The sequence below is a fragment of the Salmo salar genome, chromosome ssa14 (assembly GCF_905237065.1).
Source record: "Salmo salar chromosome ssa14, Ssal_v3.1, whole genome shotgun sequence".
Taxonomy (NCBI): Eukaryota; Metazoa; Chordata; class Actinopteri; order Salmoniformes; family Salmonidae; genus Salmo; species Salmo salar.
Window position 1 is genome coordinate 82,697,594 of NC_059455.1, and position 27,270 is coordinate 82,724,863.

The 27,270-nt window shown below is 43.6% G+C and overlaps 1 protein-coding gene across 1 annotated transcript in view; it reads right to left on the bottom strand.

Annotated features, from left to right (window-relative positions):
• The window catches only part of gabbr2 (gamma-aminobutyric acid (GABA) B receptor, 2), a 362,077-nt gene that overhangs the window by 10,763 nt on the left and 324,044 nt on the right, over positions 1-27,270 (bottom strand). Inside the window, exons 15-18 of the mRNA XM_014142790.2 lie at positions 25,904-26,128; positions 24,837-25,019; positions 23,510-23,639; positions 18,203-18,320 (exon numbers count right to left, since the gene is read on the bottom strand). Of these exons, the coding sequence (XP_013998265.1) occupies positions 18,203-18,320; positions 23,510-23,639; positions 24,837-25,019; positions 25,904-26,128 (656 nt within the window). The remainder of the gene's footprint in view (positions 1-18,202; positions 18,321-23,509; positions 23,640-24,836; positions 25,020-25,903; positions 26,129-27,270) is intronic.

A 27,270-nucleotide genomic window follows, 5' to 3' on the forward strand; every position in this document is an offset into this window, starting at 1 on the left:
GCGGTGCGGACATGATATGAACGTTCAGTGTCAGCTGGCTGGATGACGACTGCTGGCTTCCATAGGCCATGCTCCTGGATTCTAAATGACTCTCCGTCGATCAGTGGTGGCAGTAGTCTAGCTGACCTGTCGTAGTATCGCTTTTGTTGTTGTTGTCTCTGTGCACGTTTTCATGCATTTCCTTGTAGCTGACGACCTCAGGTTGCAGCTGCTGGTTGGTGCTGGGAATGATTAAGCGAAGTTGGCGGCTCATCAACAGCTGGGCTGATGATTTGAGGTTGTCAACTGGAGTGTTGCGGTTTTCAAGGAGACTGAGGTAGGGGTTTCTCTTGTCTGCTTTTGCTTTGTCCATGAGTGATTTAGCAATCTGCATAGATTTTTCGGCAAGGCCATTACTTTGAGGGTAATGTGGGCTTGTGGTGACATGTGTAAACTCCCATGCTTTTGTGAAGGATTCAAACTCATTTGATCTGTAACAGGGCCCATTGTCAGATATTAAAGTCTTTATAATGCCATGCCTGGCAAAGGCTGCTTTCAGCTTGTGTATCACAGCTGCAGATGTGGTGCTGTGAAGCTTGTCGAGTTTGAAGTATCTGCTGTAGTAGTCCACTGTTACGATGTAGTCCTCGTTGTTCCAGGTGAACAGATCGGTTGCCACGACCTGCCAGGGTCGGTCTGGGATACAGTGAGGTAACATTGGCTCTTTGGTGTTTGAGGGGCGTCGTTCAAGACATATGGCGCATTTACCAACAATGTCCTCTATTTGTTTGCACATTCCGGACCAAAACAAAATGTCCCGTGCTCTCTGTTTGCACTTTTCCATGCCCATGTGTCCAGCATGGATCTTTGTCAAAATCTCTTCTCTGAGACTGGTAGGAATAATGATTTTCTCTCCTTTGAAAATGATTCCGTTGATCTGTGATAGTTCATCATGATGGTTCCAGAATTCTGAGACGCTCTAAGGGCATTTTCTCCTCTCCTCAGGCCATCCATCCTGTATGACTTTCCTCAGCTGTGTGAGTTGTGAGTCCTTTTCTGTTTCTGCTTGGATCTCCTTCAGTTTTGTGTCACTAACTGATAAGTTGCTGTACACGGTGTGCACTTGCATGTCCATGCCTTCACTGAGGCTGCTGTCCTTGTAGGTAAGAAACTTCCTGGAGAGTGTGTCTGCGACAGGGATGTCTTTGCCTGGACGGTGAGTGATTGTGAAGTCATATTTTTGTAGTTGAAGGATCATTCTCTGTAGCCTTGGCGAGGCTGCGGCTAGTGGTTTCCTCATGATTGACTCAAGGGGCTTGTGGTCGGATTCCACAATGACTTGTCGTCCATATACGTACTGATGGAAACGTTTACATCCGAACAGAATGGCATAGAGCTCCTTTTCGATTTGAGCGTAGTTGATTTCACAGTCTGTGAGAGATTTGGAAGCGTAGCCGATGAGCTTTCCTTCTTGCAGTAGCACTGCACCTAGTCCATACTTTGACGCGTCCACTTGGAGTTGAGCTCTTTGTTGGGGTTGTAGTAGGCAAGGATTGGTCCTGGTTCTCTCGTGATCAAGTCTTTCACATTCTGGAAAGCAATGTCGTGTTGCTTGTGCCAGAGAAACTCACTGGACTGCTTTAGCAGTTGACGCAGGGGTGCATTAGCATTGGAGAGGCAGGGTGCGAACTTGGCTAAGTAGTTGACCATGCCATGCACTGTTTCCAGCTCTGCACGGTTCTTTGGTGGCTCCATTTCTTTTATGGCTGAGATCTTCTGTGGATCTGGCTTGATTCCAGTCGCTGTGAGAAGATGTCCGAAGTAGCTGACCTCTGTAGCGCCGACTGTGCTCTTCTCGGGGTTGAGCCGGACTCCTCTCTCGCGGGACCTTTGCAGCATCGCGCGGAGGTTTCGGTCATGCTCCTCTTTGGTTCGACCATAGGCAAGGATGTCGTCCACAATTGCCACAACTCTGTCGAGGCCTTCGTACACTTCGTGGATCTTTCGCTGAAACTCATCTTGGGCTGAGATAATCCCAAAAGGCAGGCGACGGAACCTGTAGCGTCCAAACGGTGTGTTGAATGTTGTGAGCTTAGATGACTCTTCTGTGAGCTTGATAGCCCAGTAGCCTGATCTAGCGTCCATGACACTGAAGTAGTGTGCTCCCGCTAGCTTGTGTGTGATGCCATCTAGCGTCGGTAAAGGATAATGGGGGCATTTGATAGCCTTGTTCAAGTCTCTTGGGTCGGGGCATACTCGGAGCTTGCCTGAGCGTGGTTTCTCCACCACCACTAACGCATTTACCCAGTCAGTCGGTTGGTGACTATGTCAGATTGCTCCATGCTCTCCAACTCTTTCTTCAGACGGGCACGGAGAGCAAGGGGAATCTTTCTCGGTGGGTAGACCACAGGGGTTGCGTCTGGGTCAAGGTGAATGGTACATTCTCCTGGGATCCTATAATCCTATTCCTGTAAAAACATCAGAAAACTCCTCCAGTACATTTTATATCTCTACTGGTGCTGTCACTGATAAAACTATCTTGATGAGGTCCATGTCTAAACATGCTTTAAGACCTAGCACTGCAGGTGCTCTCGTGTCAACAACGTAAAAGTCCAACATCATGTCACTTTCCGTGTATTTTCATTTGAAAGTGCATGTGCCTTTTACTGGGAGCTGTTCACCACCATAACCAGTCAGTCTGTGAGTGGTGGTCTGTAGCTCGCACTCAGATGTCAAGCTGCGGTACTTATTGAGAGGAATAATGTTTACTTCTGCACCAGTGTCTGGTTTGAACTTTAGCTCTGTGCCTTGTGTTCCTATCTCAATGTCAGCAAAGGCTTGCTCTGTCTCTGATATTTGACTTTTCTGTGTCACTGAATCAATAAACAGTTCATCAGCATTTGACTCTTTGATTGACATTTCATCTTCACTCACTGAGTGTACTGTTTTTCCACAGTAAGCTCTGCACACTTTTGCAAAGATTTACCACATTTAGCACACTGTTTTGCCTTTAGCTGGGAAATTTCCTTGTTTGCCATGCACTTTGTATCCACAATATCCACGTTTTGGGGCGTTTTGAGTCTGTGTTGCTCTGTTTTGGAGTTGTCTCTCTCCGTTCTAAAATGCGCTCTCTGGGCACCGGAGGTGTGCTTTGATGTCTGCCTGACTGCGTGCACTGCTTGTTCATGTGATGCGCTCGTGCTGCCGCGCGAAATGGTTTCATCTGAGCCTGTGCTAGCTCGTGAGATCTGGCTATGTCGATAGCTTTGTCCAGCATTAGCTCAGACCCAACATTCAAAAGTTTCTCTCTCACTCGCGGTGAGTGTATTCCAAATACAATACGGTCCCTGACCATCTCATCCTTGTTTGCATAATCACAGTCTTTCACAAGCAGACGTAGCTCAGTCACAAACTGTTCAAAAGACTCGCCAGCTCCCTGTACTTTCTCATGGAATTTGTACCTAGCGAAAATTGTGTTGGTCTTCGGCACAACATATGCTTCAAAACGATCGTAGTATGTTTTCAGTACCTTTGATTCAGCCTCGGTAAGTGTCCATGTGTTGTAAATATCTCTCCATTTTTCACCGATCCAGAGGAGCAGGTAGCTGCACTTTTCCTCTTCTCCTCTTTCCTTCAGAGGACCCGTGAACATTAGCTCCACATGCTGTTTGTACTTACGCCATGTATCGGGTACGTTTGTAGACTCCCAGTCCATTCGAGGTGAAGGAACTCCAGAAAAATCCATATTTTAAGACCTTTTACTCTGACACCATGTCTTGTTTTGCACGCTTTGTACAAAATAATCAAATGCAGTACTACAGGATATTTCTTATCGTAGCTCTTTATTAGCTAGCTACAACTGGCATGTTCACCTATCTCCAACCATGATCAACTGACCATGACTTAACCATCTGGGTGGTCTTAACCAATCATAGCACAGTATGATACGGCGGTAAAATGCATCCAATTATAATTCAGTATGTTTACACATATGAATATTACACAGATGACAAGTCCAAATTGAACAACTCAAGCTTCCTAGTAAAGGCCAGTCCACGACTGTTTTCTCTCTTCCTTGTAACTGCAGATTTAACCCGTTTAAGTGACAGAAATTGCCAGCCAAAAAAGCTGTGTGTGTAGCTTGCAGTTAAAGCTTCTGTCTGGGGCGGGAAGGCCACTTTTAAAGTTCCATGCTTGGATTCATAATGCCTTCTGAGATTGAATTCCTCGCAAACAGCAACATTTTCATTGCATAAGATGGTAAGATGAACATCTATCTCTGTACATTCTTTCCCGAAACTTCAATTTTCATTACACACCTTTCTTTTGACACTTTTAGATAGCGACATTTTCTCTTGGTATCAAGCTAATTATTCTGAACTAATAAGGTCTACGTAGCCTGCAGTAGACTACGTAGACCTGTCTTCGACCACCAATCAATGTCACGACTTCCGCCGAAGTCGGTCCCTCTCCTTGTTCGGGCGGCGTTCGGCGGTCGACGTCCCCGGTCTTCTAGGCATCGCTGATCCACCTTTCATTTTCCATTGGTTTTGTCTTTGTTTTCTACACAACTGGTTTTCATTCCCCAATTCCATGTTCATGTATTTAACCATCTGTTTCCCCCATGTTTTTTGTGCGTGATTATTTATATGTTAATTTCGGTTCATGACGGCTGGTATTTCGACGGGTGCTGTTTTCACCCGTGCGTAATATTTTATCGTTTGTATTTGGTCAAGTGTATTGTTACCTTGTGCCTTTATTTTGAGTAAAGTACGTTGCTCACTCATTTTGCTCTCCTGTGCCTGACTTCATGCACCAGCTACACCCACCTTCTGACAATCAATGCACAGAGAAATAGACAATAATAATAATTGAATAGAGACATGGGGATTTTATGAGCGTAATCAGATCGAAATTATTATGTTATTGTCACTGAGTTTATTATGTACTAATCAGATGTGTTAAAAATGTTGTTTAATTTGTAGTGTAGGCCAATTGGTTGTGCTAATATTATATACTAATTATATACTATTAACTCAGAATTTTTGGGGGCCTGAGGCCAAACCTAGTTGACGTACCCTGACTTACATCCTCCAATTTGTGTGCTATTGTATGGCCAGGTCAGACATATGATACTATAGGTCCACAAATTCATATTATATTTTAGAACGGCTATAGAGCTCACCAGCTTGTAACCCTAAAACCGTTCAGCCACCCCTATGGGGAAAATGAATGGGGAAAGAATAGGGTTTTGGGATAAATCTCGAAAATAAGGTCTGAGGTTAACACAAGCTATATGTTATATGATTTTTTTCTGAGATAACATCAGTCAGGTAATAACATGATCTTTATAAATTATGAAGCCTTTGTGTTTTATGTACTTTTTTAAATTACATACATGCTTAAAACATTCACAGTGTTGTTAGTTGATGAAGATTATCTCATAGAACAAAACGTATAAGATCTCCAGGGCCTGTGTTTCCCACAGACCTTATTTTTGGTGTGTATCCCAAACCCCCCCCCCAAAAAAAGACATTCATTTCCCATAGGCTTTGTCCAGTGAACCATGGCGGAGTTAGTGCCGACAAAAAGATAACATTACCATTTATCTTTATTCCAGTTATAATGTAACCTAATGCAGCGTACAGAATAATACAAATTGCAGAGACCATGTTGCGCTCTCTCTCTCCCTCGCTCTTCCCTCCACCCTCTCTCTATCTCTCCCTCCATGTGATCAAACATTAATGTGGTGTGGGAATAGCTCAGAGTGTCTCCTGTCTATTTTCAGGCCCTGCTGCCAGTGCTGCTTCCAATCGTAGCCGTAAATCACTGGTTACATACATAAGCTCTCTCTCCTCTCTCTCTCCTCTCTCTCTCTCTCTTCTCTCTCTCCTCTCTCTCTCTTCTCTCTCTCTTCTCTCTCTCTTCTCTCTCTCTTCTCTCTCTCTCCTCTCTTTCTTCTCTCGCTCTCTCTCCAGTTGAAATAAACAATAACCAAAAGTAAAAAGACGAAACATCATCAACAAAAAACTATTACAAACTAACACTAAACACTCACAAAAGTTTCTAAATGATAAAGACATTTCAAGCGTTATATTATCAGCTATGTACAATGTTTTATCAATGTGCAAATTGTTGTAGTACGAATAGTAGGAAAGATAAATAAACAGATACATATTGGTGGTATTTACAATGTTGTTTGTGCTCCACTGGTTGCCCCTTTCTCATGGCATCGGGCCAAATCTTGCTGCTGTGATGGCACACTAAGCTATTTCGCCCAACAGATATGGGAGTTAATCAATGTTTGATTTGTTTTCAAATTATTTGTGGGTCTGTGTGATCTGTGGGAAATATGTGTCTCTAATGTGGTCATACATTTGTCAGGAGGATAGGAAGTGCATCTCAGTTCCACTCCATTTTGTGGGCAGTGTGCACATAGCCTGTCTTTTCTTGAGAGCCAGGTCTACCTACGGCGGCCTCTCTCAATAGCAAGACTATGCTCACTGAGTCTGTATATATTCAATGATTTTTTTTAACTTTAGGTCAGTCACAGTGGTCAGGTATTCTGCCACTGTGTACTCTCTGTTTAGGGCCAGATAGCATTCCAATTTGCTCAGTTTTTTTGGTTGATTCTTTCCAATCTCTCAAATAGTTAGATTTTTTCTTTCTCATAATTTGGTTGGGTCTAATTGTGTTGCTGTCCTGGGGCTCTGTGGGATCTGTTTGTGTTTATGAACAGAGTCCCAGATCCAGCTAGCTGAGGGGACTCTTCTCTAGTTTAATCTCTCTGTAGGTGAGGGCTTTGTGGTGGAATGTGTGGGCATTGCTTCCTTTTAGGTGGTTGTAGAAGCTCTTTTCTGGATTTTGATAACTAGCGGGTACATTCCTAATTATACTCTGCATGCATTGTTAGGGGTTTTGCGTTGTTCACAAAGTTTATTTTTGCAGAATTCTGCAGGCAGAGTGTTTATTGGGTGTTTGTCCCATTTTGTCAATTCGGTTGGTGAATGGATCCCAGACCTCACAACCATAGAGGGCAATGGGTTCTATAACTGATTTAAGTATTTTTGCCAAATCTGAAATAGGATGTTGAGTTCAATGTTTCTTTTGATGGCGTAGAAGACTCTTCTTGCCTCGTCTCTTAGATGGTTCACAACCTTGTGGAAGTTACCTGTGGTGTTGATTTTTTGGCCGGAGGTAGGTATTCTTTGTGTTCTCTAGGGCCACAGTGTCTTGATAAAATGTGTATTTGTTGTCTTGGCTACTGGACCTTTTATGGAACACCATTATTTTTGTCCGACTGAGTTTTACTGTCAGGGCCCAAGTCTGACAGAATCTGTGCAGAAGATCTAGATGATGCTTCTAGGTGACAGAAGCACCAGATAATCAGCAAACAGTAGACATTTGATTTCCAAGTCTAGTAGGTTGAGACCAGGTGGTGCAGACTGTTCTAGTGCCCTCGACAATTCATTGATATATACAGTATGTTGAATAGGGTGGGGCTCAAGCTGCATACCTGTCTCACCCCACGGCCCTGTGGAAAGACATCTGTGTGTTTTTAACTAACACTTGTGTACATAGATTTTATAATGCCATATCTTTTTCCTAATGGCAATGTCATATGTTTTTCCCCGAACACGCTTTTCATCACTTTGTATAGCATATCCGAATGCCAAATTAAGTCAAAAGCTTTTTTTATTTTGTTTAGTTTTGTTTGTCAATACGGGTGTGCATAGTCTATACATGGTCTGTCGTACGGTATTTTAGTAAGAATACAATTTGACATTTGCTCAGGTCATTTTTTTCACAGAGGAAATGTTGGAGTCTGCTGTTGAAGATACTGCAGAGGATTTTTCCGAGATTGCTATTGACTCCATGGTAATTATGGGGGTCAAATTTGTCTCCACTTTTGTGGATCGGGGTGATCAGACCTTGGTTCCAAATATTGGGGAAGATGCCATTGCTGAGGATAATGCTGAAGAGTTTAAGAATAGCCTATTTGAATTTGTGGTCTGTATATTTTATCATTTTGTTTAGTATACCATCAATACCACAGGCTTTTTTGGTGTGGAGGGGTTTGCATGTTGTCCTATAGTTCATTCAATGTAACTGGAGAATCCAGTGGGTTCTGGTAGTCTTTAATAGATGTTTCTAAGTTTTGTAAATTATCATGTATATGTTTTTGCTCTTGGTGCTTTGTTATATGGTCGAAACGTTTGGAGAAGTGGTTGATCCATACATCTCCATTTTGGATAGATAGCTCTTTGTTGTTGTTTGTTTAATGTGTTCCAGTTTTCCATAAGTGATTTGTTTCTATGGATTCTTCAATCACAGTGAGCTGTTTCCAAACATGCTGTTCCTGTTTTATTAGTGTATTTCTAGATTGTTTTACTGTTTGACCATAGTGAAGGCGTAAACTAAGGTTTTCTGGGTCCATGTGTTTTTGTTTGGATAGGTTTCTAAATAAATTTGTTACGTTTTTGCATTCTTCATCAAACATTTCTCATTGTTGTTAGTTGTCTTAGGTTTTCTGCCTGAATTTAAATGTTGTATATTAGCTGATAGGTCGAAAATATAGTTCAGGCTTCCTACTGCTAAGTTTACACCTTCACTATTGCAGGGAAACATTTTGTCCAGGAAGTTGCCTTGGAGGGATTGGATTTGTAGTTGGACAATGTTTTTTTGGTAGGTTTCTACACTACCCTCCTTCCATCTATAACATTTCTTAATGGCATGCAGTTTGTCAGGCTTCGATGCCTCATGGTTGAGTATTGCTCTGTTCAAGTAGAATGTGATTTTGCTGTGATCTGATAGGGATGTCAGTGGGCTGACTTAACACTCTGAGAGACTCTGGGTTGAGGTTGGTGATAAAGTAATCTACAATACTACTGCCAAGAGATGAGCTACAGGTGAGGGCCCTGGCAGAGTGGTGCGAAGAAAATAACCTCTCCCTCAACGTCAACAAAATGAAGGAGCTGATGGTGGACTTCAGGAGACAGCAGAGGGAGCACGCCCCCATCTACATCGACGGGACCACAGTGAAAAGGTGAAAAGCTTCATGTTCCTTGGCGTACACATCACTGACAATCTGAAACGGTCCACCCACACAGACAGTGTGGTGAAGAAAGCTCAAGCTTCAACTTCAGGAGGCTGAAGAAATTTGGCTTTGCCCTTAAGACCCTCACAAACTTTTACAGATGCACCATTGAAAGCATCCTGTTGGGCTGTATCACCGCCTGGTACGGCAACTGCACTGCCCACAACCACAGGGCTCTCCAGAGGGTGGTGCGGTCTGCCCTACGCATCACCCGGGCCATACTGCCTGCCCTCCAGGACACCTACAGCACCCAATGTCACAGAAAGGCCAAAAAGATAATCAAGGACATCAACCACCCAAACCACTGCCTGTCCACCCCACTATTATCCAGAAGCCAAGGTCAGTAAGGTGCATCAGACCTGGGACCGAGAGACTGAAAAACAGCCTCTATCTCAAGGCCATCAGACTGTTAAATAGCCATCACTAGCCAGCCTCCACACAGTACCCTGCCCTAAACTTAGTCACTGTCACTAGCCGGCTACCACCCAGTTACTCAACCCTGCACATTAGAGGCTGCCTGTCCAACATTGCTTGTCCTAATATTTAGATTTTCTTAATTCAATTATTTTACTTTTAGATTTGTGTGAATTGTTGTGAATTGTTAGATGCCACTGCACTGTTGGAGCTAGGAACACAAGCATTTCACTACACCCGCAATAACATCTGCTAAGTATGTGTATGTGACAAATACAATTCGATTTCATTTGATTTGAGGTGTACCTACCGTAGGAGTCCCCTCGATGCCAACCGTTGACTAAGTACAGACCCAGTGTGCGACATAGCTGCATGAGTGACCTGTTTTTGTTGGTTATGATTTCATAGTTTTGTCTGGGGGGGCATATTGGGGAGGGGATGCTGTCCAGGTAGGTGTTTGTCCCCCTGTGTTCTGAGGATGTCAGGTTCTTGTCCAGTTCTGGCATTTAGGTCACCACAGACTAGTACTTGTGCCTGAGCCTGTGGTTGATCTCTAGGGTGAAGAATTTGTCTTCATTAAAGTATGGGGATTCTAGTGGGGGGGATATAGGTAGCACACAGAGGACATTTTTCTCTGTCGAGATAATTTCCTTATTTATTTCTAACCAGATGTAAAATGTTCCTGATTCGATTAATTGAATAGAGTGAGTTAGATCTGATCTATACCAAATTAGCAAACCCCCTATTGTAAGTCCCTTCCTTGTTTCACTCCTGTTAGTTTGGTGGATGGGACTACCAGCTCACTGTAACCTAGAGGGCAGCTAGTGGGTCCATTTCCTCTATACCATGTTTCTTGTAGGAATTTTCAATTTCTTTGGTGAAGTCTGGGTTTCTGCTCTATAGGCCAACGGCAGATGGCCTCAGACCTTGTATATTCCAGCATGAGATGGTAAAAGCTTTGTGTACCATAGTGTCCAGTGTTGTTATTCTCATAGTTTAGTTTCGGACCATTAGATTTGAGCAGAATATCTGGTGATTGCCTCTTAGATCGCAGGATGGGGTTTGCTTGGGAGTAGGAGATGGGGTGGGCTGGTTTGCCTGCTCACGTTCTGGGCATATGTGTGGCTGTCATGTTGAGGTCCTTTCTGTAAGGGTGGGGGGCATGGGGGGGGGGGGGGCATAGGCCTGATCTGGGGGGCCTATATAGACTGGTTGGGGTGGGGGTGTGGCTAGTGGTGCTGTGGTCTGGGTGTAGGTCCTCTGAGTGCAGGTCTGGGGGAAGTCCTGCAGGTCCAGGGGGAGTCCAGCAGGTCCGGGGGGAGTCCCGCAGGTCCGGGGGGAGTCCCGTAGGTCCGGGGGGAGTCCCGTAGGTCCGGGGGGAGTCCCGCAGGTCCGGGGGAAGTCCCGTAGGTCCGGGGTGAGTCCCGGCAGGTCCGGGGTGAGTCTCGCAGGTCCGGGGTGAGTCCTGCAGGTCCGGGGGGAGTCCCGCAGGTCCGGGGGAAGTCTCGCAGGTCCGGGGTGAGTCCCGCATGTCCGGGGTGAGTCTCGCAGGTCCGGGGGAAGTCTCACAGGTCCGGGGTGAGTCCCGCAGGTCCGGCGTGAGTCCCGCAGGTCCGGGGTGAGTCCCGCAGGTCCGGGGGAAGTCCCGCAGGTCCGGGGGAAGTCCCGCAGGTCCGGGGGAAGTCTCGCAGGTCCGGGGTGAGTCCCGCATGTCCGGGGTGAGTCTCGCAGGTCCGGGGGAAGTCTCACAGGTCCGGGGTGAGTCCCACAGGTCCGGGGTGAGTCCCGCAGGTCCGGGGGGAGACTCGCTGGTCCAGGGGCAGTCTCGCAGGTCTGGTAGGGACTCTTGCAGGTCTGGGCGGGGTGCTCGACACTCTGTTGCTCTTTTGTGAGTTGCCGGGGTGAGTCCCGCATGTCCGGGGTGAGTCTCGCAGGTCCGGGGGAAGTCTCACAGGTCTGGGGTGAGTCCCGCAGGTCCGGGGGGAGTCTCGCTGTTCCAGGGGCAGTCTCGCAGGTCTGGTAGGGACTCTTGCAGGTCTGGGCGGGGTGCTCGACACTCTGTTGCTCTTTTGTGAGTTGCTGGGGCTGTAGTTGAGTGCAATGTCTTTCAGGGTCCTGGCAAAGGTGGGGAGCGTGACCTTGTAGAGCTGTACCTGGTTGCAGAGGCTGTCCAACTCCAGGGTGCAGTGATGGGCCAGGTAAACATTTGGTGTTGACACACAGTCATGGGAAATGCTTGCATTCACCCGCTGTATGGTGGCAAGGTGAACGTCTTTTCGTGGTAGCAGGGTGTAGATGACCACGTGTGTAGGGGGAAAGTGGAAGAAGCTTTTTCAATCACTCCCTTGAGTGCTGTGGCCACCCTTTCCTGCTGGGCCCTCAGATTGTTTGTGCCTGTGTGAATTATGGACACGCGGTGTTTGGACACCACAGTTTAGCCACTTTCTGTTTAGGAAAGAGTTTGTTTTCCTGCACAAATTTCCCATTTGAGTCTATTAGGAGCACAATTTGTGGCTTTTGTGGGTCCTCAGTGGATGTGGGGGTGTTGTCAGGATGGCTGACAGGGGGTGCTAGGAGTGGGGGGTTGGATGGGTTGGTGCGTCCTGTCTTGTCTGTCCTGCATGTGGTGGGGGTCTGAAGTGGGCTGTTCTGTTTGCTTCTCTTGGGGGATGGCCAGCTCTCTTATGAGTTGTTCTCGCTGCCTCATTCTCTGCCCTCTCTCTCTCTTTCGTGTCTTTTCTGCTTGCGCTCTTGTTCGCATGTCCTAACTCTTGTTCTCGTGCTCTCTCTCCATCTGTCTTTCTCATGTGTTCTCTCTATCCAGTCCCAGTTAGATGAACATAGGAGGAGAGGAGAACTGTGAGGACAGGGGGAGGAGGAGGGAATGAAGGGCCCTCAATGATGCATGAAACTCTTTTTTCCCCTCTCTGATGAAGTCGACATTCCCCAGCCTGGTTATGAATAATAAGTGAAGGTAGTTCTTTATTTGTCACCTGAGTGTGCTATGAGTGTTCTGGACCGCCACATTTTAAGAGTTGGGACAACATGCAGTCAGTCAGCTGTGCTATGTGTGTGTGTGTGTGTGTGTGTGTGTGTGTGTGTGTGTGTGTGTGTGTGTGTGTGTGTGTGTGTGTGTGTGTGTGTGTGTGTGTGTGTGTGTGTGTGTGTGTGTGTGTGTGTGTGTGTGAGTGAGGGGAAGTGTCTGTGTGTGTGTTTAGTTTTACTATCCTTGTGGGCACCAGAAGTCCTCACAAGGATAGTAAAACATTTTGCCGTTCCCCACAAGGAAAAAGGCTATTTTAGGCTTAGGGGTAACGTTTAGGGTCAGGGTGAGAAATTAGGGTTAGAATTAGGGTTAGGAGTTTGGGGTTAGGGTTCAGACCCGGGGTAACTATAGTTTGAACTAGAATGTGTGGAGAAAAAAAGAATCCAGGGGAACAAATATTTAAATACAGATCCCAAAAAGACTACTTTTTAAAACTAATTGAATACAGATCTCAGGAAGTGACTACTTTTCTGAAACTTTGGATTGGCTGCCTTCAACTAATGGCAGGGCTGTATCTGGAACTGCATGTTGAAGATAGAAATAGAATGAACAGAGCACACACAATATCCTATACTATTCCAATCTATCTGACAGTCATATTTGAAGAGTTTTGTTCCAAAACACTACAGTATATCCACACATTTTTCACATTAGTGTTTTTTGATCAGAATGTATTGCTTACGGGTAAATTCATGTGTGTGTAAAATATTATTGTTCTCAGATTCTTAATGCATAGATGTGTATTAAAATGGGTTTTGTTGCAAAATGCTATATATCCATTACTTAGCTGAAATGGAATGTTTGTATCCAGTATATTGACTTTGATGTGGTTGTCTCACCTAGCTATCTTATTCTTTTACATATATACAGTGGCTTGCGAAAGTATTCACCCCCCTTGGCATTTTTCCTATTTTGTTGCCTTACAACCTGGAATAAAAATAGATTTTTGGGGGGTTTGTATCATTTGATTTACACAACATGCCTACCACTTTGAAGATGGAAAATATTTTTTATTGTGAAACAAACAAGAAATAATACAAAAAAACAGAAAACTTTAGCGCACATAACTATTCACGCGCTATTCACGCGCTTTGCAGCTCCTTCAGGGTTATCTTTGGTATCTTTGTTGCCTCTCTGATTAATGCCTTCCTTGCCTGGTCTGTGAGTTTTAGTGGGCGGCCCTCTCTTGGCAGGTTTGTTGTGGTGCCATATTCTTTTCATTTTTTAATAATGGATTTAATGGTGCTCTGTGGGATGTTCAAAGTTTCTGATATTTTTTTATAACCCAACCCTGATCTGTACTTCCCCACAACTTTGTCCCTGACCTGTTTGAAGAGCTCCTTGGTCTTCATGGTGCCGCTTGCTTGGTGGTACCCCTTGCTTAGTGGTGTTGCAGACTCTGGGGCCTTTCAGAACAGGTGTATATATACACTGAGATCATGTGACAGATCATGTGACACTTAAATAAAGTCCACCTGTGTGCAATCTAACTAATTATGTGACTTCTGAAGGTAATTGGTTGCACCAGATCTTATTTAGGGGCTTCATAGCAAAGGGGGTGAATACATATGCACGCACCACTTTTCCGTTAAAAAAAATATCAATTTATTTTAAACAAGTATTTTTTTTATTTCACTTCACCAATTTGGACTATTTTGTGTATGTCCCTTACACGAAATCCAAATAAAAATACATTTAAATTACAGGTTGTAACGCAACAAAATAAGAAAAACGCCAAGGGGGATGAATACTTTTGCAAGGCACTGTATATATTTTCTTTCTTTTACCCCTTTTTCTCCCTAATTTCATGGTATCCAATTGGTAGTAACAGTCTTGTCTCATCGCTGCAACTCCCGTATGGACTCAGAAGAGATGAAGGTTGAGAGCCGTGCATCCTCCGAAACACAACCCAGCCAAGCCGCACTGCTTCTTGACACAATGCCCGCTTAACCCGGAAGCCAGCCGCACCAATGTGTCGGAGGAAACACCGTACACCTGGCGATCGTGTCAGCGTGCATTGCGCCCATCCCACCACAGGAGTCGCTAGAGCGCGATGGGACAAGAACATCCCTGCCGGCCAAACTCTCCCCTAACCTGGACAACACTGGGCCAATTGTGCGCCGCCCCATGGGTCTCCCAGTCCCGGCTGGCTGCGACAGAGCCTGGACTCGAACCAGGATCTCTAGTGGCACAGCCTTAGACCGCTGCGGCACTCGGGAGGCCCACCTAGCTATCTTAAGATGAATGCACTAACTGTAAGTCGCTCTGGATAAGAGCATCTGCGAAATGACTGAAAACCAAACGTAAATATTTTACATACAGATCTCATATTACTGTATTGATAAAAAAATACAATAATATTGATGTCACAAATGTATCATTTGTACATTTCTTTAAAAATGTTTTGCTATTTGTTACATTTGACTGTGTAAGACATAGCAGTACTACTTACTTCTCTGAGAGTGAACCGGATATATAGCATTTTGCAGTAAAACATGATTATTTGTCTTTGAAAGGAAACCATAAAGTGATAGATTTTAAACAAATATGTCTTCTCATTTAACAACCATGAAAAAAACTGTTAACATTAAAAGCTAATTTACAAATACTTCTGAACATTGATATATAACATTTTGGAACTAAATTATTCACTTGATCTACACACAATACTGTCACACCCTGATCTGTTTCACCTGTCCTTGTGCTTCTCTCCACCCCCTCCAGGTGTCACCCATCTTCCCCACTTATCCTCTGGGTATTTATATCTGTGTTTTCTGTCTGTCTTGGGCAGGTCGTCTTGTTTGTCAAGCTTACCAGCGTTTTGTCTTGTCAGCTCCTGTCTTTTCCCAGACCCTCTTTTTCAATGTCCTCCTGGTTTTTGAACCTTGCAAGTCCTGACCCTGTGTCCACCTGCCTGACCACTCTGCCTGACCCTGAGCCTGCCTGCTGTCCTGTACCTTTGCTCCTACTCTGGATTATCGACCCCTGCCTGCCTTGACCTGGCATTTGCCTGCCCCTGTTGTTACAATAAACATTGTTACTTCACACAGTCTGCACATGGGTCTTACCTTGATACCTGATACAATACATTTATAGCTGAACATTTTGTAAATGTTCATTCTCCTGAATGTCCATCGCCTCAGGTTTACATAATTAAGTCAAACCAATTATATTTTGTAACAGATAAGTGTTCTTGTTTCAAACTCACACTATACCATCTTTAAAGGGATAGTTTACTCAGAATACAAACTAACTACCTTGGCTGTATTTGATTCAAGAAGGCAGTTTTGGGATATTTTCTTTCCTTTCAAGACTTAATAGACATATTTTGTTACTGTTACTGTAGCATTCTCAGTGACACTTAACATTACAGTTATTGTGCCTGTGTAATAAAACTGTACTTACTTTTGGAGAAAACATTTTATTAGCATGTTGTTACATAATACTTTGGTAATAGCATTTTGATCTAACCAATGATATTAGGCCAAAGACACATGTGTGTGTTTTGACACTATATACATGAGTCATCTCACAGTGTTTGTGATCATACCCTGATGAAGACAGCTTGCCTGTCGAAACGTTGGATATTACATTTTTGCATCTAAGCTCCTAGAGTGTGCGGCTCTCCCTTATTTTCAAATAGAATTTTGATTGCCTAGCAATGAGCTGAGAGTTTTTGTAACTACTGTTGGTAAAGTAGGGGTATAGCTTTAAAACACCAAAGTGCATTATGGGTAACGTAGTAAGTTAACTATAGTTTTTGATGCTATTGTGGTGGTGGCGAAGCTGCAGCCGAACTGTGAGCCACGCTCTTTTTGCTCCGCTAGCCCAGTATTTTATTTTGCCATTCAGACTACCTCACATGGTCTACAAGTTTAATAAATGTGTCAACTACTTCATAGGAATTCCAGACTAATTCGTCATTAGCAGCGGATAAGATCCCCAAATGTCGGAATTACCCCAGAGCATCCATAAATTGCTCTGGCCCTGGAGCTAGCAAGTGAAGGCTCCCCTGAGCTGCACTGACTACAGTCTGGAGGCGAGACAGGAAAGTGACTGTTCTTCATTACACTTACGTAATAACATTATTATGCGATTATAAAGACATTTCAAAGTCCTACGCAACAACAATGTTGCTATTGTTATAATCACAGTTACTACACATTTTTTTTAAACATGGTGAACATCACTTGAATGATCTACCTTTGTAGTAGTAGTAGATAGATTATTGCAATTCCTAAAGAAAAATATTTTTGAAAGTCACTTGAAGGCTATTATCCATCAATCAATCACATTTATTTCTAAAGCCCTTTTTACATCAGCCGATGTCACAAAGTGCTATACAGAAACCACTTTGACACCAAGTATGGCTGGTGTCAAGTGTTACTGTATTACCTTATGTCACACATTATAAAAATATATTTGTTTGTTCTTTTGAAGCTGCAAACCTGGTTTACTGTAATTTGAGGTGATTCCATGTCCCTCGTGTATTTAATTCTAGGCTACAGGTTATATTAAGATTCATATCTTAGAGCCCTACAAACCATGTGCTTATGATCATATATTTTGACTAATTCAACTAACTATTGTAGTTTTTGGTTCTTCATCAAATATTTGGCAGCCATCAAGTATATTTTGTTGTATTCAAATTCCTTCAAACATTATTTGGTTTACTGAGAGTTATTCAAAATACTTTCAAATATTCTTTGTTTTTCTGAGACCTGTATTTGAATATCAAATAAAATAGTTGCCTTTTAGTTGAAAATCTATATAAATTATAGTCGACTACCTCAAGTATATAAAAAGTTGGCATTTTCAAATTAACTACAAAATACAAACATTTTCTGCCCAGGTCTTTTAGGGTTATGATTAGGTTTAGGGGCTAGGGAATAGGATTTTGAATGGGAATCAATTGTTTGGTCCCCACAAGTATAGTAAAACATAGTGTGTGTGTGAAGAAAGAAAGATGATTGGGTCTGTCACGTCCAAACCAGTAAAGGGGTTATTTGTTAATGTAGTTTGGTCAGGATATGGCAGGGGGTGTTTGTTTTATGTGTTTCGGGGTTTTTGGTTAGAGACTGCCAGAGGTCCGGACAACAGGCCCTCCGATTTGACACATTGAACTCTATCTGAGAAGTAGTTGGTGAACCAGGCGAGGCAGTCATTTGAGAAATCAAGGCTTTTGAGTCTGCCGATAAGGATGCGGTGATTGACAGAGTCAAAAGCCTTGGCCAGGTCGATGAAGACGGCTGCACAGTATTGTTTTTTTATCGATGGTGGTTATGATATCGTTTAGGACCTTGAGTGTGGCTCAGGTACACCCATGATTCACTTGGAAACCAGATTGCATATCGAAGAAGGTACGGTGGGATTTGAAATGGTCGGTGATCTGTTTGTTAACTTGGCTTTCAAAGACTTTAGAAAGGTAGGGTAGGATAAATATAGGTCTGTAACAGTTTGGGTTTAGAGTGTCTCCCCCTTTGAAGAGGGGGATGACCGTGGCAGCTTTCCAATCTTTAGGAATCTCAGACAGAGCTGGTACCAGAACAACTGCCATGCAGTGCTGCTGGTGGTAACAATATATCTGATGTATAGTTTGTTGAAAAAGTCAACAGGAAGAAGAAAAAATGAATTAGGAGGAGAGAGATGTTTTGAGGACAACTCACTGTTCAGGTGAGTTGATATCCTCCAGAGGACCTCTGTTTATTCTGGAAGGGTCCATGGAGCCCCACTGCGCCTGAGGCTTCTGCTCAAGATGATTCTTCAGTATCGATTTCTCCCCCTCTGCAAAGACATGGAGAGATGGCACAGCAAACAGGCTGTAACGCTATGGTTCAAAATGACTCCCTATATAGTGCACTACCTTTGACCAGGACCCAATAGGACTCCAAAAGTCATGCACTATATAGCAGTGGTATTCAACGTTTCGGATCATGGGGGAACTGCAGTGGGGTCACCAAAATGTACACACAAAAAATTAGATTGCAGATTATAGTAAATGAGAATATACAAACGTTTCTGAGAAAGATAGGTTCAAAAATTAAACGTTATTGAGTAAATGTATTTATTGGTTTAATGAAATTATAATGAATTGAAGGTTATTTGTTGATGTAAAATCAAAATTGACAGATTTTAAGGTTGTGCCATTAGATTTGGGGTGTGGTGGGGTCGTGACATATTCTTCCAAAAAAGTTTGAATACCACTGCTATAAAGGGAATAGGGTGCCATTTGGTATGCCACCACTGTATATGTCCTCTCTCCTTAGTTCAGATAAAAACACCTGAGAAGCTAAGGCCACTGAAGGATGTCATGCCATCAGTCACTGTATCATTACACAATGCATGTCAAGCACTCTCAAAAAGAATGCTAAGTATGAAAATATTGACTGAAGATTTTAGAAATCTTAATGTGTCTGTTACAGCTTCAATTTTCTGATACAATATCTGTTGAGAATTACATCAAAGGGCCAAACAAACAGAAAACACTTCTGTTCTATGAGTTCAACACATGCTGGTAGCATAGTTAGTGACAGAGAGAGAGAGAGAGAGAGAGAGAGAGAGTGAGAGAAAGAGAGTGAGAGAAAGAGAGAGAGGCAAGAGTGAGATGAACAGAGAGAAATGAGGAGAGAGAGAGAGACTGCTGTGCTTCATGATGTTGTGGGAAATATTTCAGTCCAGGGGGGAACAGAGTCATCACCGTGGGAGACAGACAGAGAGTGTGAACATAGTTGGAATCAAAGTAAACAGCCTTATCAGTCTTTCAAACAGCACCTGGAGACGCCCAAAATGATCCCCTTTTGAGTAAATTTCTTCCTCTTCAGTTGTCCCAGATTTTAACCTCTTAGCATAACATTAACCTGATTTGAAGATCACACCACGGCATTGTGTCCTCAATACGCATCTAAAAAGGAGGTGGAAACTATTTTGATAAAAATAACCTCCCTCTGATGGAAGAAAGATGCCTCCTTGTACTTATTTTCTCTTAGATAAGGCTAATGGAGCGGATATGTTGTCAAGGCTGTGGGTAACTTGTGAAAGGAGTCAGGCGCAGGAGAGCTGAGATGTGTGGTCAAGGTATTTAATACAAGATAAAACCAGTATAAACACAATACTACGGTGCGGGAAAAATACCGGTACCACGAAATAAATGGGCGTAATAACAAAACCTGGAAACAAAATACCAGCTGTCAGTAACAGCCTGAACAATAGAACAAACACGCACACAAACATGGGGGAAACCAGAGGGTTAAATAATGAACATGTAATGGGGGAATTGAAACCAGGTGTGTAGAAAACAAAGACAAAACAAATGGAAAATGAAAAGTGGATCGGCGATGGCTAGAAGGCCGGTGACGTCGACCGCCGAGCGCCGCTCGAACAAGGAGAGGGACCGACTTCGGCGGAAGTCATGACATATGTGAACATAGCATAATGGATTCATATGGACTTGTTAGCATATGAGCGATTCACTGTATATTCCTGTTGAGATAAAGAAAAATGCATAAACCCACCTCTGAAAAAAGTGTCGGTGGGACGGTGTCAAAGTACAAGTGCAATTTACTGTGAAGTCACTACCTCCTGAGCAATAACCTTGTTCTGTGTTATTTTCCAGAGCCTCTATGGCATTCATAGATTCCTCAAATGTAAGACCAAACTCTGCCGTGTTCAACTGGGGGAATTCAACTGAGGGAATTCCTAATATGGGTGCCATGGTCCTTGTGTCAGTCAACCCCACCGCTCAACCACCACCAGGCCACACCATGTGCTGATGAATATTCATGGTCTACGGAAAGTGTTTTGCCTGTGCTTAGTTGTGATTGTAATCTCTGCTGACACTGTGTCGTACTCATAACAGCCACTCATTCACAGCGTTTAGTCCAGGACTTTTCATGAATACTGATGGCTGCAGTTAGAGGAGTGATGAGGATTCTCAGGCAGAGATATGCCTGTGGTGGATTGCTCTATGAAGTGGCTGAATCCTTATGGTGAATATACTGGCCCATTATACGTCTGTCTGTCAGCCTGCATTCTGAACAGAAGCTTATCATTGAATAATCAGCAAACTGGGGGTTGGGTTACTGTAGTTCAGAACTACTAGAGGCACTGTGGTGTAGTTGTCATCAAGATATCAAAATCAAATAAAATGTTATTTGTCACATGCCGAACACAACTTTACCTTGAAATGCTTACCTACGAGTCCTTTCCCAACAATGCAGTGTAAAATATTTTTTAAATAGTAACAATAACAAGGCTATATACAAGGAGTACCGGTACCGAGTCAATGTGCAGGGGTACAAGGTAGTTGAGGTAATTGAGGTAATATGTACATGTAGGTAGGGGTAAAAGGGACTAGGCAATCAGGATAGATAATAAACAGAATAGCAGCAGTGTATACAGTTGAAGTCGGAAGTTTACATACACTTAGATTGGAGTCATTAAAACTCATTTTTCAACCACTCCACAAATTTCTTGTTAACAAACTATGGTTTTGGCAAGTCGGTTAGGACATCTACTTTGTGCATGACACAAGTATTTATTCCAACAATTGTTTTCAGATTATTTCACTTATAATTCACTTCATCACAATTCCAGTGGGTCAGAAGTTTACATACACTAAGTTGACTGTGCCTTTAAACAGCTTGGAAAATTCCAGAAAATTATGTCATGGATTCAGAAGCTTCTGATAGGCTAATTGACATCATTTGAGTCGATTGGAGGTGTACCTGTGGATGTATTTCAAGGCCTACCTTCAAACTCAGTGCCTCTTTGCTTGACATCATGGGAAAATCAAAAGAAATCAGCCAAGACCTCAGAAAAAACATTGTAGACCTCTACAAGTCTGGTTCATCCTTGGGAGCAATTTTCAAACGCCTGAAGGTACCACGTGCATCTGTACAAACAATAGTATGCAAGTATAAACACCATGGGACCACACAGCCGTCATACCGCTCAGGAAGGAGACGCGTTCTGAGATTAACGTACTTTGGTGCGAAAAGTGCAAATCAATCCCAGAACAATAGTAAAGGACCTTGTGAAGATGCTGGAGGAAACAGGTACAAAAGTATCTATATCCACAGTAAAATGAGTCCTATATCAACTTAACCTGAAAGGCCGCTCAGCAATGAAGAAGCCACTGCTCCACCATAAAAAATGTTCTCTGGTCTGATGAAACAAAAATAGAACTGTTTGGCCATAATGACCTTTGTTATGTTTGGAGGAAAAAGGGGGAGGCTTGCAAGTCGAAGAACATCATCCCAACCGTGTAGCACGGGGGTGGCAGCATCATGTTGTGGGGGTGCTTTGCTGCAGGAGGGACTGGTGCACTTCACAAAATAGACGGCATCATGAGGGAGGAAAAGTATTTTGATATATTGAAGCAACATCTCAAGACATCAGTCAGGAAGTTAAAGCTTGGTCGCAAATGGGTCTTCCAAATGGACAATGACCACACGCATACTTCCAAAGTTGTGGCGAAATGGCTTAAGGACAACAAAGTCAAGGTATTGGAGGGGCCATCACAAAGCCCTGACCTCATCCTAAAGAAAACTGGTGGGCAGAACAGAAAAGGCGTGTGCGAGCAAGGAGGCCTTTAAATCTGACTCAGTTACACCAGCTCTGTCAGGAGGAACGGGCCAAAATTCACCCAACTTATTGTGGGAAGCTTGTGGAAGGCTACCCGAAACGTTTGACCCAGGTTAAACAATTTAAAGGCAATGCTACCAAATACTAATTGAGTGTATGTAAACTTCTGACCCACTGGGAATGTGATGAAAGAAGTAAAATCTGAAATAAATCATTCTCTCTACTATTATTTGGACATTTCACATTCTTAAAATAAAATGGTGATCCTAACTGACCTAAGGCAGGGAATTTTTACTAGGATTAAATGTCAGGAATTGTGAAAACTGAGTTGAAATGTATTTGGCTAAGGTGTATGTAAACTTCCGACTTCAACTGTATGTGAAGAGTATGAAGGTGTGTCTATGTGTGAGTGTGTGTGTATGTGGCATCAATATGCATGTGTGTGTTTTGTGTATGAAGTGTGTGTGTGTGTGTGTGTGTGTGTGTGTGTGTGTGTGTGTGTGTGTGTGTGTGTGTGTGTGTGTGTGTGTGTGTGTGTGTGTGTGTGTGTGTGTGTGTGTGTGTGTGTGTGTGTTGGAGTGTCAGTGTAGTATGTGTGTGTGTGGGTAGAGTCCAGTGAGTGTGCATAGAGCCAGCGCAAGAGTGAGTACAAAAGTCTGTTCAAAGCAAATAGTCCGCGTAGCCATTTGATTAACTGTTCAGCAGTCTTATGGCTGGGGGTAGAAGCTGTTAAGAAGCCTTTTGGACCTAGACTTGGCACCCAGATACCGGTTGCCGTGAGGCAGCAGAGAGAACAGTCTATGACTAGGGTGGCTGGCGTCTTTGGCAATTGTTAGGGCCTTCCTCTGACACCGCCTAGTATATAGGTCCTGGATGGCAGAAAGCTTGGCCCCAGTGATGTACTGGGCTGTACGCACTGCCCCCTGTAAAGCCTTGGGGTCGGATGCCGAGCAGTTGCCATATCAGGCAGTGATGCAACCAGTCAGGATGCTCTCGATGGTGCAGCTGTAGAACTGTTTGAGGATCTGAGGGCCCATGCCAAATATTTTTATCCTCCTGAGGGGGAAGAGGTGTTGCCGTGCCCTATTCACAACTGTGTTGTCATGTGGACCATAATAGATCCTTAGTGATGTGGACACCGAGGAACCTGAAGCTCTCAGACACACAGATAGTAGCACGGTATCATAGTTAGCAGACAAGAAACTAGAGTAACAATTAAAAGCTTGCTGTACGTACTGTATGAGGTGGACAGATAGTGTTCAACTCTTCAGAGAGAATCATGTGTAGACAGTGAGTGAGTCAGCAGCAGTCCAGGATGACAGAGGTGTGTCTGTTTAAATGTGGGAGGTAATGCTGTAGAAGTGTATACATAAGTAGCAGCGGTCTGTCACCTTTGCCGTCGGTAAAGTTGCGTATGCTGAGGATGTTGTTGACGTCTCCGTAGTGGTTCTGCTTGATGTACGGGGTCTTCTCTGGGGTGTCCTGCAGCTGCATGGTCACCTCCTCCAGTTCCTTATCCAACTGCACAGACAAAATGTGTTAAAGGGGGCTAAGGGGTTAAGATAGTGTTTCAGGGGTTAAAATAGTGTTAAATTGTTAAAATAGAGTTGTTAAACAGTGATAGGAAAAAAGCAGCAAGGACAGATCATGAAGAAACATTTTCCACTCAACTCCATTGTACTTCTAGAGAGGCTCTAGGAACAACTAGAAGGGCAACGGCTACTCTTACACTGCTAGAAGGGAGTAGATACAGTGAAATGCATCACAGAGAGACTTCTGGAAAAGTGATTGGCATTAGATTTCTCCTCATGATATTCAACATCAAAAACACAAAACATCATCAATTTAAACGAAAGTAGAAAAGAGGATACACTGTATAGTTGTGACAAGATGGTGCTACTGACAGACAGGGCCTATTAGAGATGAGGCAGGCTCTAACATGCACCCACACTGCTCTGCTCGCCAACAAGTGTCTGCGTTGCCAAGCGCTAAAATAGAATTCAGTTGTATTTGTGACGCTGAACGCGGTGCAAGTCCTGCCTCTCCCATCTCCTCATTGGTTTATAGAAGCAGATACCCCGTTCCGTCGGTCATCGTAGTAATAACTATGAAAGTTAGATGCCAATCGCCATCTAAAGTCTAAAGAAGAAAAAGCCTGGAAGGAGGAGAGATGATTAGAAACGATTCAGTTGACTGTTTTATCTGTGAATTAATTGTCGGAGTAGAGGACCTTGTGCATTTCAGGTAAAATAACAACTCAACGTTTATTCAGGACAAATTAGCTAGCAACAGCAAGCTAGCTAAATAGGACAAATTGGCTAGTAACTGCAAGGTAACTAACTTATTTGCCATAAATGTTTAATGCTTTTCGACCTGTCCCCAAATTAATATTTTAACCTGTGTGTCGTGATCGCGTTTGGTGTGGGGGGACAAAATCAATTTGCGCGCGGCCGGTTTGTGTACGGTGTGACCTCTGTTACTCTTACCAATGAAAAATACCATACTTTAGATACAGTAAATCCTAAAAAACAGGGTGTCAATCTGGTCACAATGATCTTCATCAACAGGGCCAGGATTTTTTTCTGATCATGTAAAGTTGACCAGGGAAAGTTCTGGGTACTAAATGTAGGTAACAGGTCAGGTCATGTGGTGGGGAATGACTCCTTGCCCTCTTCATGAAACATGACGTGACACAAGACAACATCACGATGACGTCACCTCTGTTATCTTCATGCGGAGGCGGTGGTTGTCGCTCTGCAGGCCGTCCAGTCTGGACGTGTTGGCCTGGTTCACACTCGTCACTGACGTGGACATCTTGGAGTCCTCTTTCTTCTGGTTCGTATTGAACTTTAACCTCCGATTCTGAGTAGCAGCGTCCGGATTGGTCCTCATCGTGATGAACTGCAAGTTGTTATAATAAAGGAGAGTGGCTTAGAAGGACAGGTTAAAGTGTCACATCCCATTCCTCCTCTGGTATCATGTTACACTTACTCACTCACATTTTAATGTTTTAAATACAAGGGAAAGTAGTTCATATAATCATGAACATTATACTTTCTGAGAGTACTCTTAGAGTGGTTGAATCTTTACTGAACAAATATATAAATGCAAAATGCAACAATTTCAACGATTTTACTGAGTTCATGTAAGGAAATCATTAGGCCCTAATTTATGGATTTCACATGACTGGGCACGGGCACAGACCTGGGTGGGAGCACACCCACTTGGAAGCCAGGCCCACCCACTAGGGAGCCATTCACAGCCAAACAGAATTTGTTTTTCCCCACAAAAGAGCTTTAATACAGACATAAATACTCCTCAGTTTCATCAGCTGTCCAGGTGGCTGGTATCAGACGATCCCGCAGGTGAAGATGCCAATGGCACACTCTCTCAAAACTTGAGAAATCTGTGGCATTGTGTTGTGTGACAAAACTGCACATTTTAAAGTGGCCTTTTATTACCCCCAGCCAGCACAAGATGCACCTGTGTAATGATCATGCTGTTTAATCAGCTTCTTTATATGCCACACCTGTCAAGTGGATGGATTATCTTGGCAATGGAGAAATACTTACTAACAGGGATGTAAACAAATTTGTGCACAACATTTGAGAGAAATAAGCTTTTTATGCGTATGGAACATTTCTGGAATGTTTTATTTCAGCTCATGAAACATGGGACCAACACTTTGCATGTTGCATTTATATTTTTGTTCAGTATAGTTTGTTCTACAGTTCATGCCCCTTGGATGGACAGGAAGTGACACTGCTATTTCCTGTTGTCCTTACCTTTGGCACAAACACCAGACAGAGAGTGATCGTGCTGCAGAAGATGATGACCAGAGCCACGATGCAGAACTGCACATTGGGCTGGTCTCGCGTGAGGAAGGACACGGCCGCCCCGATGATACACATGATGCCCACGTTGTACACACTCATCCCGATGTACTTGCTGTCATTCAGGGCCGGGATGCTCACATTCCTCGTCTCCCAGGCCAGGAAACAACCAAACAACTGGAGGAGAAGGGAGAGGATAGGACAGAAGGGTTGGAATAGAGAAGAGGAGAGGAGAGGAGAACAGGAGAGAAGAGGAGAGAGAGGAGAAGAGGACAGTAGGACGAGAGGAGAGAAACAGGAAAGTCAGAAGAGAGGGGAGGAGATGGCAGGACGAGAGGAGAGAAGAATAAGAGAGGAGGAGAAGGCAGGAAGAGAGGAGAGGTGAAAAGAAAACAGAAGAGAGAATAAAAGATAAACATGGATGTATTGTATAGGCCTAGTAAGGTAAATAGCTATTGTACAATATGTCCAGTACTCAGAATTCAGTCGTGATATAGAGACAGCTCATTATGTACACAAAATACATGAATCATACCATCTAAAGTGACCTACAGCACCCTATAGCACACAGCAGTATTGAATGTAAACTTAGAAAGCCTTTTGATTTTGGGGTCATAAAGGGGTTCTTTTCTGAGAGTGTTCACTTCATGGAGTACTCCAGAACAGAACCCCGTGTCTCTCAACATTCTAATGAATAATGTAGGAGTTAAGCACTGTAGAGTGGGATAGTTTTATTGAAGTGTTAATGAGTCTTAAACTAAAATGACAAGTAGCAGCATTACAGGAGCAGTCGTCACAGATGATGAATAGGTGTGTGTGTGTGTGTGTGTGTGTGTGTGTGTGTGTGTGTGTGTGTGTGTGTGTGTGTGTGTGTGTGTGTGTGTGTGTGTGTGTGTGTGTGTGTGCCATAGAGAGATGATGACTCAACGCTCAGATGCTGCTCCTACTGTTGTCATGTCCCAGTCACAAGACCTTTGAAGTCTGTCACCCCATGTGTCTAATTTTCTGTCCCTGTCTCTTCTCTCTTTCTATCTGTCTCTGTGCTCTCCGTCTGTCTCTTCTCTTTTCTTCTCTCTGTGCTCTCCCTCTGTCTCTTCTCTCTTTCCTTCTGTCTCTGTGCTCTCCCTCTGTCTCTTCTCTCTTTCCTTCTGTCTCTGTGCTCTCCCTCTGTCTCTTCTCTCTTTCCTTCTGTCTCTGTGCTCTCCCTCTGTCTCTTCTCTCTTTCCTTCTGTCTCTGTGCTCTCCCTCTGTCTCTTCTCTCTTTCCTTCTGTCTCTGTGCTCTCCCTCTGTCTCTTCTCTCTTTCCTTCTGTCTCTGTG